Source organism: Cyprinodon variegatus, unplaced genomic scaffold (genome assembly GCF_000732505.1).
Source record: "Cyprinodon variegatus isolate N-32 unplaced genomic scaffold, C_variegatus-1.0 Scaffold873, whole genome shotgun sequence".
In the NCBI taxonomy this organism is placed as follows: Eukaryota; Metazoa; Chordata; class Actinopteri; order Cyprinodontiformes; family Cyprinodontidae; genus Cyprinodon; species Cyprinodon variegatus.
The window spans coordinates 1-13,707 of NW_015151326.1; the positions used below are offsets into that span (position 1 = coordinate 1).

General features: G+C 37.0%; 1 protein-coding gene across 1 annotated transcript in view; it reads left to right on the forward strand.

Moving 5' to 3' along the window:
- Positions 1-7,902: 7,902 nt before the first annotated feature.
- LOC107099465 (beta-soluble NSF attachment protein) overlaps positions 7,903-13,707 on the forward strand; it is a 16,192-nt gene continuing 10,387 nt past the window's right edge. Inside the window, exons 1-3 of the mRNA XM_015397604.1 lie at positions 7,903-8,120; positions 12,336-12,415; positions 13,290-13,406. Of these exons, the coding sequence (XP_015253090.1) occupies positions 8,023-8,120; positions 12,336-12,415; positions 13,290-13,406 (295 nt within the window). The 5' untranslated portion in view covers positions 7,903-8,022. The remainder of the gene's footprint in view (positions 8,121-12,335; positions 12,416-13,289; positions 13,407-13,707) is intronic.

Consider the following 13,707-nt stretch of genomic DNA (forward strand, 5'->3'; position numbering starts at 1 on the left):
TAGTTAGCATGGCTATCACTGCCCCTACATAGTTAGAGACTTATTTCCCACTGGGATCAACTTCATAGTCATGGTAGGACACTTTTTTTTAATTTTTTTTTTATATTAATTTTTGCTTAGGCAACTCATAAGCCCACAGCCTGCCAGATGTTCAAATGGCAATATTTACTGCCATTACAGTAAATATTTAGAGAAGATTTTACACATTCTGTAATAAAATGTCACAGGGGATGGTTTGGGGGGATGGTCATTTAAGAAGGGGGAGGAGTTCAACTCAAGTAATGACAACGACACACTGGGGGAAAAAATCGAAATTAAAAAAATTTAAAAATTTTTCTTAAAATAAGTTCTTGCACTGAGGAGGTAAAAGAGACATTTTGCCAATGGAACAAGACAAGTTACATTTAAATTAAGAAAAGTAGCATTTTATCTAAATATCTTATTTTAAGAGTAAAATACTTATTCCCTTGGCAAATTATCTCATTTACCTGCTCAAATTAAGGGTAAATACACTTAATTTAAGACATTTTTACTTATTTGTAGATCGTTTTTCCAGTGCAGTTCTTTTTCTTATCTTATGCCTTTATCATAGGAAAAAAGCTAGTGTTGATGTTCTAGAAAAAATCAGAAGTCCCATCGGTTAAACTGTGGCTAGAGGAAGTGGTAAGGCTGTCTCATCTGGAAAGAATACAGTTTTCATTAAAGTGATTAAATAGAACTTGGCAACCTCTTCGGCAATATATTGATAATTCTGTTTGAACAAGTCTTAGGGGAAATTGAGGGGGGGGGTCCTGACAAGGTTCCTGTTTATTTATGCCGCTTTTCTTTCGTTTAGATTTTGCCTTGTCTTTATGTTTCACGTTCACATAAAAAAAGAGGACAAATTTGTATTGCTGATGTTTGAATTTCATCTCTGTTTCCTAAATAAAACAGTTCAAACATAAATAGTTGATGGGAGTTTTTTTTTTTGTACTGCTTTCCCCTCTACTCTCACTATATGCTGCCCAGAAACCTCCTGCAGAAACAGACTCTTGAGGTTCAAGGCCAAAGCAGATATAGAAAACAAAGTACAGAATTGCTGATCTACAAATAATTTCTATGTTAGAGAAGCTAACAGTAAATCAGCTCCACAGTTGGCTCTCTCTGGGAAACACAAAGTTAATTAGAGGAGCTCTGAGACAGTTTTAATGCTAACCCTTTATGGGGCACTCGCAAATACTTTGAAAATTATTGGAATCCAGGACAAGACCTTATTACCTTTGTAACATACAAAAAGATATTTTGATGGAAAAAAATCTATGTCAATGTAATAACAAAAAAGCCAACTTGCCCCAATATATTAAGAAAAATAGCAAAAGTGCTTCTATAAAAAATTCATGAAAACAACTCTGGGAGTGAAAGAAACAGATTTTTTTTTTGGTCCAACATAACCTTAGAGGCATTAATGCTGATCCTGGCACTTACATTTTTTAGTTTATAAATCTAAATATAATTGTTAACTAGGCTTGTTAACCTTTTTTTTTTTCAACTTAATTTACAGTAGGTAATATATCACTCAAGGGCTCATCTATTTGGTCAGATCACCAAATAAGATGTACAGCCATGAAGCTGTATCTTTGCTGAATGGCTGGATATAGATCTTGTGCTTCTAGACCTCACTGAAGGACGGGAGAGACTCCATTTGTAAGGGGTATGCCCTATAAAAGGTTAAAGGATGAAAGAGACGGGTGATGGAACATCAGGGCAAAGCTAGAGATTTTAAAAAATTCCTTTGTTTTGAGAACTAAGTCGTAAAATTCTGAAAATAAAGTTGTAGCATTATGAGAAAAAAGTTGTATTATATGACAGCTCTTTCAAGAAGCACTTTCTTCCCTAAAATGAGGAATGTCAAGCATTATGTGAAGTTAAACTTTGGCTCTGGTTTGACAAACAAGGAAATCTTTTAGCATCAGCATCAAATTGGGCAGGATGTCAAAGTGGACTCAGGTTGCTGATTGGTGGAGCTGGTCGGCCGTGATATGCTGCTCAGAGCTCAAAGCTATCTGTCTGAAAAAGGATAATGGTATGATGACTTCGTTCTCATTATTTTTCAACTTTATTCTCGTAATATTATGACTTTATTTTCAAAATAAAAATTAAGAAATCTCAGCCTGGCTCATACTCGGGCGCAGCTCTATCATCTACAGTGCCCTCCACAGTTATTAGCACCCCTGTTAAAAATGATGACCAGGATTTCTAAATATTCTGTTTTTTAAAACATTAAAACAAATGCAAAAAAGAGAACATTCCAACATTTTACTTACGTACACTACTTTGATGGTAAAAGTAAAATCACACACAAAAAGTGAAATCATGTATTCCACAGTTAATTATGTTGTTAAATATAGTTTTAAATATGGTTTTCTGTAGTTGCTAAAGTTGATCAGGGTATCTAGGAACTTTTAATTGGTAATTCATGACTTCCTGTATCCCTGGGGTATAAATATGATGTGACACAGAGGCCTAATTCTTTTACCTATTTGCCAACTTGGCAAAGACAAGAGAAGACACTATTCAAGTAAAGCAGATAGGTGACGACCTTCATAAATCAGGAAAGGCTACAAGAAAAAGCCACTTGCCTTAACTTGCCTGTTTCTACAGTCAGAGGAATCATTAAGAAAAATAACTGGAACAGTGACAAACAAGACTGGAAGAGGTCCCAAGTTATCCTGCCATAACATGCAGTGAGGAGGATGCTAAGAAAAGTAAAAACAAGTCCTAAGCTCACTGTCACAGAATTACATCAATGACTGGAATCTCTGGGTCAAAAAGTCACCAAAACAACCATCAGAATCTACAGGGGCGTCAGCTGACCCAATACTATACAGGGGCACAATAGGGCACCAAATAAAATGTGATCAAAACACTTTTGGGCAATTATTTATTTTTAAAAAGCATGGGCACAGATAATTAATACAAGCACGAGCAAATATTTTAGAGCACCTATTTATTATTATAAAGTGTCATAAATAAATTGTACAATTATTCTGCATCATTAAAGCTACAGTGTGTAATAATTACAGGGATATACAGTCAGAAATGTAATATATTATACATAACTATGTTATTTATCATCATCTACGAGCTCNCGAAAGTAACTACGGCAAGTTGAGAGAGATGAACTGAGACGGTACTAAACAATAGATACAAAATACTACTTTAGATACTAATAAATACTATCTGTAAAATTATCTATGTAAACAAACCTCATCACTTAAGAAGGTAGGTGATGCGGACGTCGTGGAAGACATTTTGTCTTCCACGGGGGGCGCGGGCGGTGTTCATGTTGCTGCAGTCTGCAGTCTGGACGTTAGATGTCGCTGAAAATTACACACTGTAGCTTTAAATATCTATCTGAACCAAACTAAATTGAATTGGGCAACTTGTGAATTTAACTGTATATCTCTAATCCACTGCTGATGAAGGCACAATTTATCTTCATTAAATTCTTAAAAACTGAAAACTTGAAATTTGCAACTGTAAAAGGAAAAACAAAAATACACCTCTACATACCTACATGTCTGTGTTTATCATTTCTATTTGGGCCCATCCTATGATGGTGGGATGGTGATGATCCTATGAGGTGTGTATATCCTGGCCAGAAAGTTGGGAGAGCTGTAAGTTAATTTTTTTAACAGTAAACGGTAGCGTCTTGGGCAGTGGCGGCTGGTGGAGTTTCCTCCAGGGGGCGCTATAAATTCAAGCTAGACGTATACTAAAAACCAGTCAGACGTATAGTAAGTTATCACACCAGTATATTTATATGAATGCAGACAACAAAAAACATTATAAAAACAAAACATAATTTCATGAACAGCTTTACTTTTTGTACATAAATGTTGTCCTTCTGAGGCTTTGTGAAGGTAAATCTGTGTTACGCACGGTCCAATATGATGTCACACACCTGTACCAGTTTAATAATGCAGAATCTATTGGTCAGCTTTATATTTTTTAAACATATACAATCTATTTATTTGTGAAAATGTGTTTATTTATGAGCAACTATGCAGATTAACAAACATCTATAAAAAGTAGACTATATTCTATTATTTTGTGAATCCCAGGTTGTTTATTCTTCTTTGCCTTTTCTAAAAAGTGCTTTAAATCAGTCCTAGCTGTCTTTATCCATGCTGGCTCAGATCCTAACATTTGAATAAGGAGGCAGGAAAGCAGAATAAAGCTACATGCAGTTAGCCTAGCCTTCTTTCTAAACCAGGTCCTGGAAAAGGATGTTTCTTGCACCATTTCTCTCTCTCTCTCTCTCTCTTCAATGCGTCTCCAGCCCCCACACTCCACCTGTCAATCACCGGCAAAAACGTCTGTGCTGTGACGGGAGGTGGTCAGCAAATACACTTCCTGTCAGCTCGGGGTGCGCCAGAGCTGCGGCGGGGCTGTGAGAGATGAGCTGTGAAAGTGGAAAATTTGTTAATTCATTAAAAAATCATTGCCCCAGGCACCGCAGATCCACGGGGCACGTGCCACGGCGAAAAGGGTCTGCCGACGCTGATGCTTTACACTCTGCCAACAAGCTGTTTGGGAGGCATGCAAGGAAACAGCCTTTTCTCACTAACAATCACAAACCTAAACATCAGGAGGTTGTCTAAGCGGCAATGGAACTTCACCTGGTATCATGGCTTTGGTCAGATGAGACTGATGCTATGTTCACACCTAAAGCAGCAGAGGCAGCAGAAGCAGCTAGTTTACATGCAGTCAATGGTTGACGCACATCAAGGCTTTGCAAAATGTCCCGCTGCGTGTTTTGAGCAGCAGGAGCAGCGCCTCACGTACTTCTGGAAAAATTTTACTTTTGCTGCTGGACACGCCACATCAACCAATCAGAGAAGCTGATCTGGGAGCTGGCTGCGAGATTGCTGTGATCTCTCCTCTGAAACACTTTATTAACAACTAGCGTTTAACGTTTATTAAAGTACCTGCCGGTAAAATTTAGCATATTTTACCAGCAGGTACTTTAATAAACTTGGAAACATAGTCCAGTGGATTGTTGTTGTTTTTTTTTCCTTTTTTCGGAATACTGATACTAGTGATAGCAATGCTGTTTTTAGTCTCTACAGTCTAAGTACAAACAATCGCATACAGTAAAGTTTCCAAGGATTATTCTATGAGGTTAGAGAATTCTGAAAGCTGTTTATTAAAGAAAAATCCAGAAAATCTCTGCAATCATGGGGTAAAATTTTGCTTTACTTTGTTATTGTGGTTTATAGCCTCAAAGTTTTGTTTTTTATTTGCTCTTAAACCACATTTTGCATTTTGTTTGAGACAAAATGCACTCACGTTTGTTCTGTTCTTCTACAGTTTCTGATAATCACATCAATAGCATGGTATTTAAGTTTGTCTCCTATAAACTGGGTTTTATGTCAGCTCACCATGCCTGATGCTGAAATTCTATTTAAGCTCAAAAAGGACTATCTACACACTAAGGATGGATGCTTGGTGTATGTAACCTTAATTTATGATGATGAAATGGTTTTTGGTCTGTTTTGTCATATGGTGTGACTATCTACCTTTGAATAATCAGGTCTTTATTTGGTTTAGGGTTTTTGTTTTTTCTAACCTCAGAAAATAGGTTCATCCATGTTATTATTTATTAAAAAAGGATAAAGCCCAAATGAAAAATGTTTTTGAAAAAAACCACAAGCACACTTCCAAAACTCTAGGCATAGAATACCAGGGGTGTACTTTCTTCCTACCCTGATTGTAACCTTATGAAGCTGCATGAAGGAGAGTTGAAAAAAACCCCGGCAGGTTAACAAACTTGTTCTGCTGATGAGAAAATCTGCATTAAGAGGAATAAGAATGTGAAGTTTCTCATATATAATACTCTTAAAACTATGGTGTGACCAATGAAACCCTCTGTCATATTTCCCTCTTTCCTCAGGCTGCTGGGAGTTTTGCTCTAATCTGGTAAAAACTTACAGCTAACATTAAACAGAATAGAATAAAATGTGCTGCATTTCCCTCCCCAAAAACAGTGACATCCTCAAAGCTCCTGCTGCACAATGATTAGAAGGTCAAATGTTTGGTTTCTTAAGAGTGCATGATGGGATTTGCTGTAAACCCCTTACATGCACTACACTCTGATGATGTGTTAGCTTAGATGTTATTTCATGGTATTAAGTAAAGGTAAACAACTATGCCACACTTTTGACTTCTTTGTTGTAAAACTGTGCAATGAGCCCAGCTTGCTCCTCTTTGTACAGTCATCCTCCAGAACAATGTTTAACAAGTTTATAAATTGGAGGCTAAACTTTTGTTTGTTTTTTTCAAAGGGAATCCCTTTTAGCAAATGTAAAATACAGTTGAAGAGTTCCTGATAATATGTCACATTGACCCTCTGGTTAAATTGTGAAACCCTCTTCAGCTTTAGCAGTTACACTGAGTATGCTTCCTTTTCCTTTGTTCCTCCACCTCTGGAGAAACTGGTTCTTAGTTTAAATGAATGCTATATGGAAAAATAATAAAATGTTTCATAAAAAAAGGAGTGATTTATTTTTTTTTCTTTTCTTTTTGCATTTTCCGCATATGATGGTGGACTCATACACACATGGAGAAAATTGTTGGTAAAGTGAGAAAAACCCACAATAGTCACAGAAATTGCTTGAATTTGACAAAAGTAGTAATGATAAATAATAATTTCATGAAATTGAACAAATTAAAGCAGCATTTAAATTTGATTAAATCCAGTTTATTTCTATAGTGACAATTTACAACGCATGTCATCACAAGGCTTTGATTGTTTATTTATTAATCTAGCACCATTTTATAACACTTGAGATGTGTTGTAAATTGGAACTAAACTAACACATTCTAGAACTCAAATAGATATTCTCATTTGAAAAACTATTATTTTTTGATTGAGAGGAAAAAAACAAATCCAAATGGAGATCTGGATTTGAGTTCATACTCAATATGAAAGTGTAAGAGAACACGAGAGGGGGATTCCACCTCAGTGAATATTCCTAAAGTTTAAATGAGGTTAATGAGTGTGTGTGGTTTCTGTGTGCCTGTGTAACCCGATCATGCTCCTGATGAGACGGCAGATATTCTCCTGAGGGATCTTCTCTCAGACCTGGTTTAGGGCATCAGTTAGCACTGAACAGTCTGTGGTGCAAAGTGGCACTGATGGATGTGACCTAAACATGATGTCCCAGACATTCTCAACTGGATTCAGATCAGGAAAAACAGGCAGGCCATTCCATAAAACGGCATCATCATGCAGGAACCATGACACGCCTCAGTCACATGAGGCTCAGCGATGTCACACATTAGAAGGAACCCAAGGCCCACATGGGTCTGAGGATCCATGTGGGCCATTCACCATGATGTCACTGCTGGAAGATGTTAGGAGTGAGGTGTTACTATATTTGGGCAAAAATGTCCGCTCCCAGACTCATTGATCGCGATGAAAATTATTATAATATTTTTACCGATTAACATTAAATTTATTAAATCACGACCAATGTATTAGTTTAAGTTATAAATAGTGATCCGTTGATTATTCCTTTTTGACCGGACTTTACCTTTAATGATTTTCACTACATCTTTTTTTGGTTTATACTTGTGTAACATATTGCACTAATGTGTGCTAATGTAAAATAATTTATATAAAATTGTGTTCTTGAGCACAGGAGGAACTTTCATTGATACTTAATCAATAAATACAATACTATATTCTCTTAAATTTGATTAAAAAAATGCTGTTTACTTTTTTAATTTTAAAATGGTAAAAATGGTTTAAGGAAGTGGATGGTTTTGCAAAAATATGGACAGAAGTCCTTTTTCTGCCTGCTGCAGTTGCTGCGTCTGCCTGTAGATGGTGCCCTCGTGCGCACGGAACCTCGTCACGTCTCTGCGCTGAAGAAGAACGACAGCCTCCTTCAGCATCAGCACCACTGACAGCTCCACCACAGACGCTTCATCCCCATCTTCTCTGCCCACTGCGGAACATCGGGCCGTTTCAGAACCATGGACAACACCGGCAAAGAGAAGGAGGCCATGCAGCTGATGGCGGAGGCCGACAAGAAGGTCAAAGCGTCGGGATCGTTCCTGGGAGGGATGTTCGGGTAACGGATGCTTAAGTGTCGCTTATTTTTACCGATGATGGGGGATGAGGGGGCTTTCTGCACTGAGGGGCCCTGGTTTTATTTCAGTCATTCCTTCGCAGCAGATGTATTGAAATGGTTTGGTGGCTGCGGTGGTGTTCGGGGCCTGCTGTTGCTTTGCGGATGACAGCGGGCCGCCATGCAGGGAGGATGCAGGGAGCCGCGGAGGGGCCGTGATGCTGCGGAGGAGGAAGAAGGCTCTTTTTGTTTGTGTTTGTGGACGGGAGGGGCGGATGTTAGCATAAAGAAAAACGCTTTAACATAAAGTAGGCACCAACATATATGGATTATTGATCGACCAACTGCGGTCTTTCTGATGGTTATTTCCCAGTAAATCCTTTATTTTCCAATATTCTGTTCCAATAATTTGGAATCAAATGACTTTCTTATATTCGTTTGATTTACTTTTTACAAATACACAAAAAAAACACACAAATTTTAACAGATTTTTTTCTAGCTCCGTTTTTTTTATGTAACATTGTGGCACATAAAAAAAGAAAAAAAAGATTGGATTTAGTTTGTTTGGATTTTCTGTTATACATTTCTCTTTTTTACTACATCATCTTGTACAACCATTCACATAGTGAAGCATAGTGGTGGCAGGGTCATTCTGAGGACAACTGGTCAAAAGAGTATAGGTTCACCCCATAGCAGGACAATAACCCTGATATAGAGCAAGGGCGTAGGTTTGATTTGAACTTTGGTAGGGACACTATTGGTCTGGTGTCATTGGTGCTATGCAATATGCCCTTTTTTATGCTCGATGTGAGCATCAGTACTGATAAGAGGAATTCATTGTTAAAAGAGAAAAGCAACATTTTGCTCCATTAATAAAAATGTTATAAGCTCTACACTCATTAGATACTGTTTATCAATGTTTGAAGTATAACCGGCTCTGATGAATGTGGAATTGGGACTGTTTTCCACTTTGAAAACAGTTTCATTTGAATGAGAAGAGAAGAGTGAAGGTAAATACAATATTTTCTTTTGAAGATATAGAATTGTGCAGAGTTAAACACCACTCTAATAATTGTACCTACTATTCTCTCTCTGTATCAAGCAAAATAATACATTCATTAAAATATTAACTTCACTATAAAAGTTGAACATCTGGGCTGTAGGTACTCTGTGTAGCAAATTCCATGTATTTCATCTGGGGCTGAAAAATTTAATAGATTATTTCAATAATCGTCAACTAATTTAGTAAGTGATTCATCATTAACTGGAGTATAGAGACTTTAAAACATACAGTAATATAAATGTAAAATGTGCCTTTCCCCACAGAGCAACCCACTTAGATCAGTTTTTACATCAAAATTGTAAAAATTAAAAAAACAAAAAAATGAAAACATTAATATCAACTAAATATCGGTAAAAAGGAAACCCTCACATTTTCTTTTTTAGGTGGCTGTGGCTAAGAATCAGAATCAGAAATGTTGATGGCTTACAGCCTTTATTTGCCCATTTTTCCAGCAGTCTTCAGAACTCCTGGCTGACTCAGAATATTTCGTTTTATAAAAGAAAAAAAAGGTTTTTGTTTTTTAGTGTACATGATATTCATTTTTTTTATTGGGACTAATTTTGTAGCCTAATATTAATTGTAGCAACCGCTGCATTCTAGTGTGAATAAATTTTCAATGTTGTGCTCCAAGCACACGCGGACTAGAAAACAGCCAATCAGAGAGAGAGAAGGCGGAACTTAAGGCAGAACAACCAATGAGAGTTGAGTTAAACAGCGCAGCACAGTTCCATGAGCTGCTACGAGAAAGCGACAGGAGAGACCAGGCAGAGGAGCTGCGAGAGGAAAAGAAGCCACTGCTGCAACAACTACTGCTGGAAATTATAAACATGTTGCTCACATCCAATTATTGGTAGGGACAATTAGGTCGGTTCAAAATTTTGGTAGGGACATGTCCCTATGGTCCCTATGCAAACCTACGCCCATGATATAGAGCCAGAGATACAGCAGCAGGGTCTGGATTTAAAACATGTGTTAGAATGGCTAAGTTCTCATCTAAATCCATGACTTTAGATTCTTTGCAAAGAGCTTCAAGCAAAATATTTTCTTCATTTGGAACTACGGCGTCATACCTCGAAAATACCTGCAACTCGACATGGCAAACTTTGTGTTTGTGTATTACATAAAATACAAATAAATTATATAAGAAGATAATTGAAATTAATTAGTTAGATCAGGGGTTATATAATATACATATAGCCCAGTAAAAAAGACTCTTAATCAATAAAAATGTTGTTACCAACGTCCAGAAAGGAGTGACGCCTGTTCAGGAAGTAAAGAGAATCTGATCTGGAAAACGCAATTTGTGAAGAAAGCAATTTGTTAAGCTGAAGCTGTTTTTTTGTTTTTATTTATCAAATTTAGATATATTTTTATTTCAAAATACAATTTTAAATGAGGTGTTCATGCATCCATGTTATACATTGAACTTTGAATTTAAAAAAGTACAAAAAAATTGAATATTTTTCCATTTTAAAATCTAAAGTTTTTTTCGAGTAGAGAACAACAATCTTTCAGTTTGGTATATAGACAATTTCCTGATTCATATTTTTTTTTAAATTTCTATTTACAGCAGTGGAACCAATTCACTCCATATTTGTGTTGATTTCAGAAAGCATTGGGTCTGGATCCTTAAAGTCAGATGAAAGAAAATTGTATTGTTAAAAATGCAGCTTTTTATAGCTACTGATGCTTTTTTAAAACAAATCAACACAGATCTAATTTCTACACAAAAAAAAAAAAAAAAAAACATTCTAATGAATCTCTGTCCTAGAAAGATGTTAACTGGGTCACATCTGTACTTTCACATCTAAGCACAAAACATGTTTATTTAATGAGCTCCTGTTCGGAGTTAAGAGGCCAAATTAGTGGATCTGTGATGGAACCGGGGCTCCATCACAGATGTGGCTCAGACGTGGCTTAGAGTGGCGCTGGCAACACAAAAATGTTCAGCTTTCTGTTACTATAGCAGCTTCATCTCAAACAGAAACATTCAAAGAAACCGTCTCTGTGAAGGGAGATCGCCCACTATTTCCTTTCCTAAAATCTGACTAGATCTATCAGTTCTGGATCCATGTTCTGTTCAGCTCAGTCCGAAGGTGTCCTATAGGATTAGACTTTGGGGACAAATAAGAAGGCAGTTTTTATATAATTTTTGTGCTGATCTGTCCTTTTTAAGTGTAAGTCAGTTGATGAAAGACAGAAGCAGACATAGAAAAATAAGAATAGATACAAAAGACAAGTGTCCACCAGCTCCAAAGGCGGCCCTGTCCAGGAAACACACAGCCAGGCAGACGAGCTCCGAGCCAGCTTCCATGTCAGAGGATGAAGATAGCACATCCAGTTAGTCACAGTCAGAGAAACAGGACTACACTGGAAAATAGGCCAAGCTCCAACATCTATAAACTAAGGTGTTGATGGCAGCAGCACAGCTGATATTTCTCTCCAGGATGGAGTCACAGCCAAACAGGAACAGACCAGATGAAGCTACTATGAGAAAAAGCAGAGAGAGCAGAACGTTAGAGATTGAACTAACAGATTCTGCAGAATGGGAGAATAGAAATAGAATGAAGCAGAATGATGAAATGGGGGTCCCTATGTCCTCCAGCAGTCTAAGCCTATAGCAGCATAACTGTAGAGATAGCTCAGGATAACCACTCTAACTATAAGCTTTATCAAAAAGGAAAGTTTTGAGCCTAGCCTTAAAAGTAGACAGGGTGTCTGCCTCACGGACTAAAACTGGTAGTTGGTTCCACAGGAGAGGAGCCTGATAACTAAGAGGCTAAAAATGTCACCTTAGGAAACAAAATTTATTGGCTTTGTGTTTTTGCTGGAGGAGTTCTGCATCCTGATCTGTCCTCTGCAATGCGTCCTGCAGGCTGAGCTCTTGTTTGTTTCTTTTCAGTGGAGTACTGTGATGATATTGTGGATCAGTGGAAACATGGGGGACATTTTTCTCCATTTTAAACCACATTTAAAATATGATATAAATGTTAAGTGCTGCAACATAAATGTTAAATGCAGTAACCATACATTGACTGTATGATATGCTGAACTGTAAAGTGCCTTAAGGTGACATGTGTTTTGAACTGGCCCTATAGAAATAAACTAAATTGAATTGAATTTGTTTGGTTGTTTTTCTTTCCTGTATGCTACAGGGGGAACCATAAGGTGGAGGATGCATGTGAAATGTATGCGAGAGCCGCCAACATGTTTAAGATGGCGAAGAACTGGAGTGGTAAGTGTCATATCTTACACAGGTTTCTATACGTGCAGACTGAAGCAGGCTTCCTTCCCCATTTAAATGTGGAGTGAAGTTTGTTCCATTATTAACAGAACAGAAAATTTTAAAAGTTGTTTTCTCTGATGTTTCTGATTATTTCTTTTTTCAAAATTTTACAAAAATATTTTTTACAGATTTTATATTTTCAATAGTTTTTGGGTCAAATTTCTCTTTTTAAGATTTATTTTTACATTCTTTTACAACTGTGTTTCACAGATCCAATTCGATTCAGCCTTCTAAAAAGACTTTTGACCAATAAAAATGCCAACGTCCAGCAGACCAATAGAAATGCTCCAAAGGAAAGCCTGTCCAGGAAGTGAAGAAAATCTGATCTGGAAAACACAATTTGTGAAGAAACTTTTTATTAATCACATTTAGATATATTTTAATTTCAAAATACAATTTTAAAATATTAAATCTGTAAGGAATGTTTATAAAAAAAATAAAACTTAAAAAATAATACATGAAAAGGGAATTTGAAAGAAAAAATCAACTAGAAAAAATTAAAAAGACATCATCAGAGAAAACAGCTAAATTACTCTTAAGCCTTTTTTTTAACTGAAAATGTTTCTTCTCAAATTTCAATTTGCAAACTTTTTTTAATTTTAGTTTCCAAAACCTGTTCTTTGTTTCTGTCATTAACGGAACAAAATGCACTTAGTACTCGAGTTGAGGGGGGATGGCATTCACCTTCTTAAAAAAAATCTTGAAAAAAATCCTCCCCCTTCTTAAATGACCTATGACATCATATTAATGATTGTGTAAAATGTCTACTATCTATCTGCTTCTGCTCCTTTACGCTGTGCTCCTCTGGCTGTGTGTGCTTCAGCTGCAGGGAACGCCTTCTGTCAGGCCGCACGGCTCCACATGCAGCTTCAGAACAAACTGGACTCCGCCACCAGCTTTGTCGATGCAGGAAACGCCTACAAGAAGGCCGACCCGCAGGGTGAGCCGATGCCATAAAACCTTCCAGCCAGAGAATCTCACAAATCAGAGACGAATATCTTTTGTCCTTATTGTTTACCCAGAAACTTCATATTGTGGTTAGAGACAAATACATGACCTGATCAGGTTTATCAGGGTGCCTGAAATCCTTGATATTTTGTGAACTTGGGAAAAAAAAAAAATCAAGGTTTTGTAAAAGGTTTTTGCAAACTGCCATAAAAAATACCTAGCCTGACGTAGTCCGACTCAATTCTAGTCAGAATATGAGTCTGATGCTGCTCCATAGAGCTGTGATTATGGGG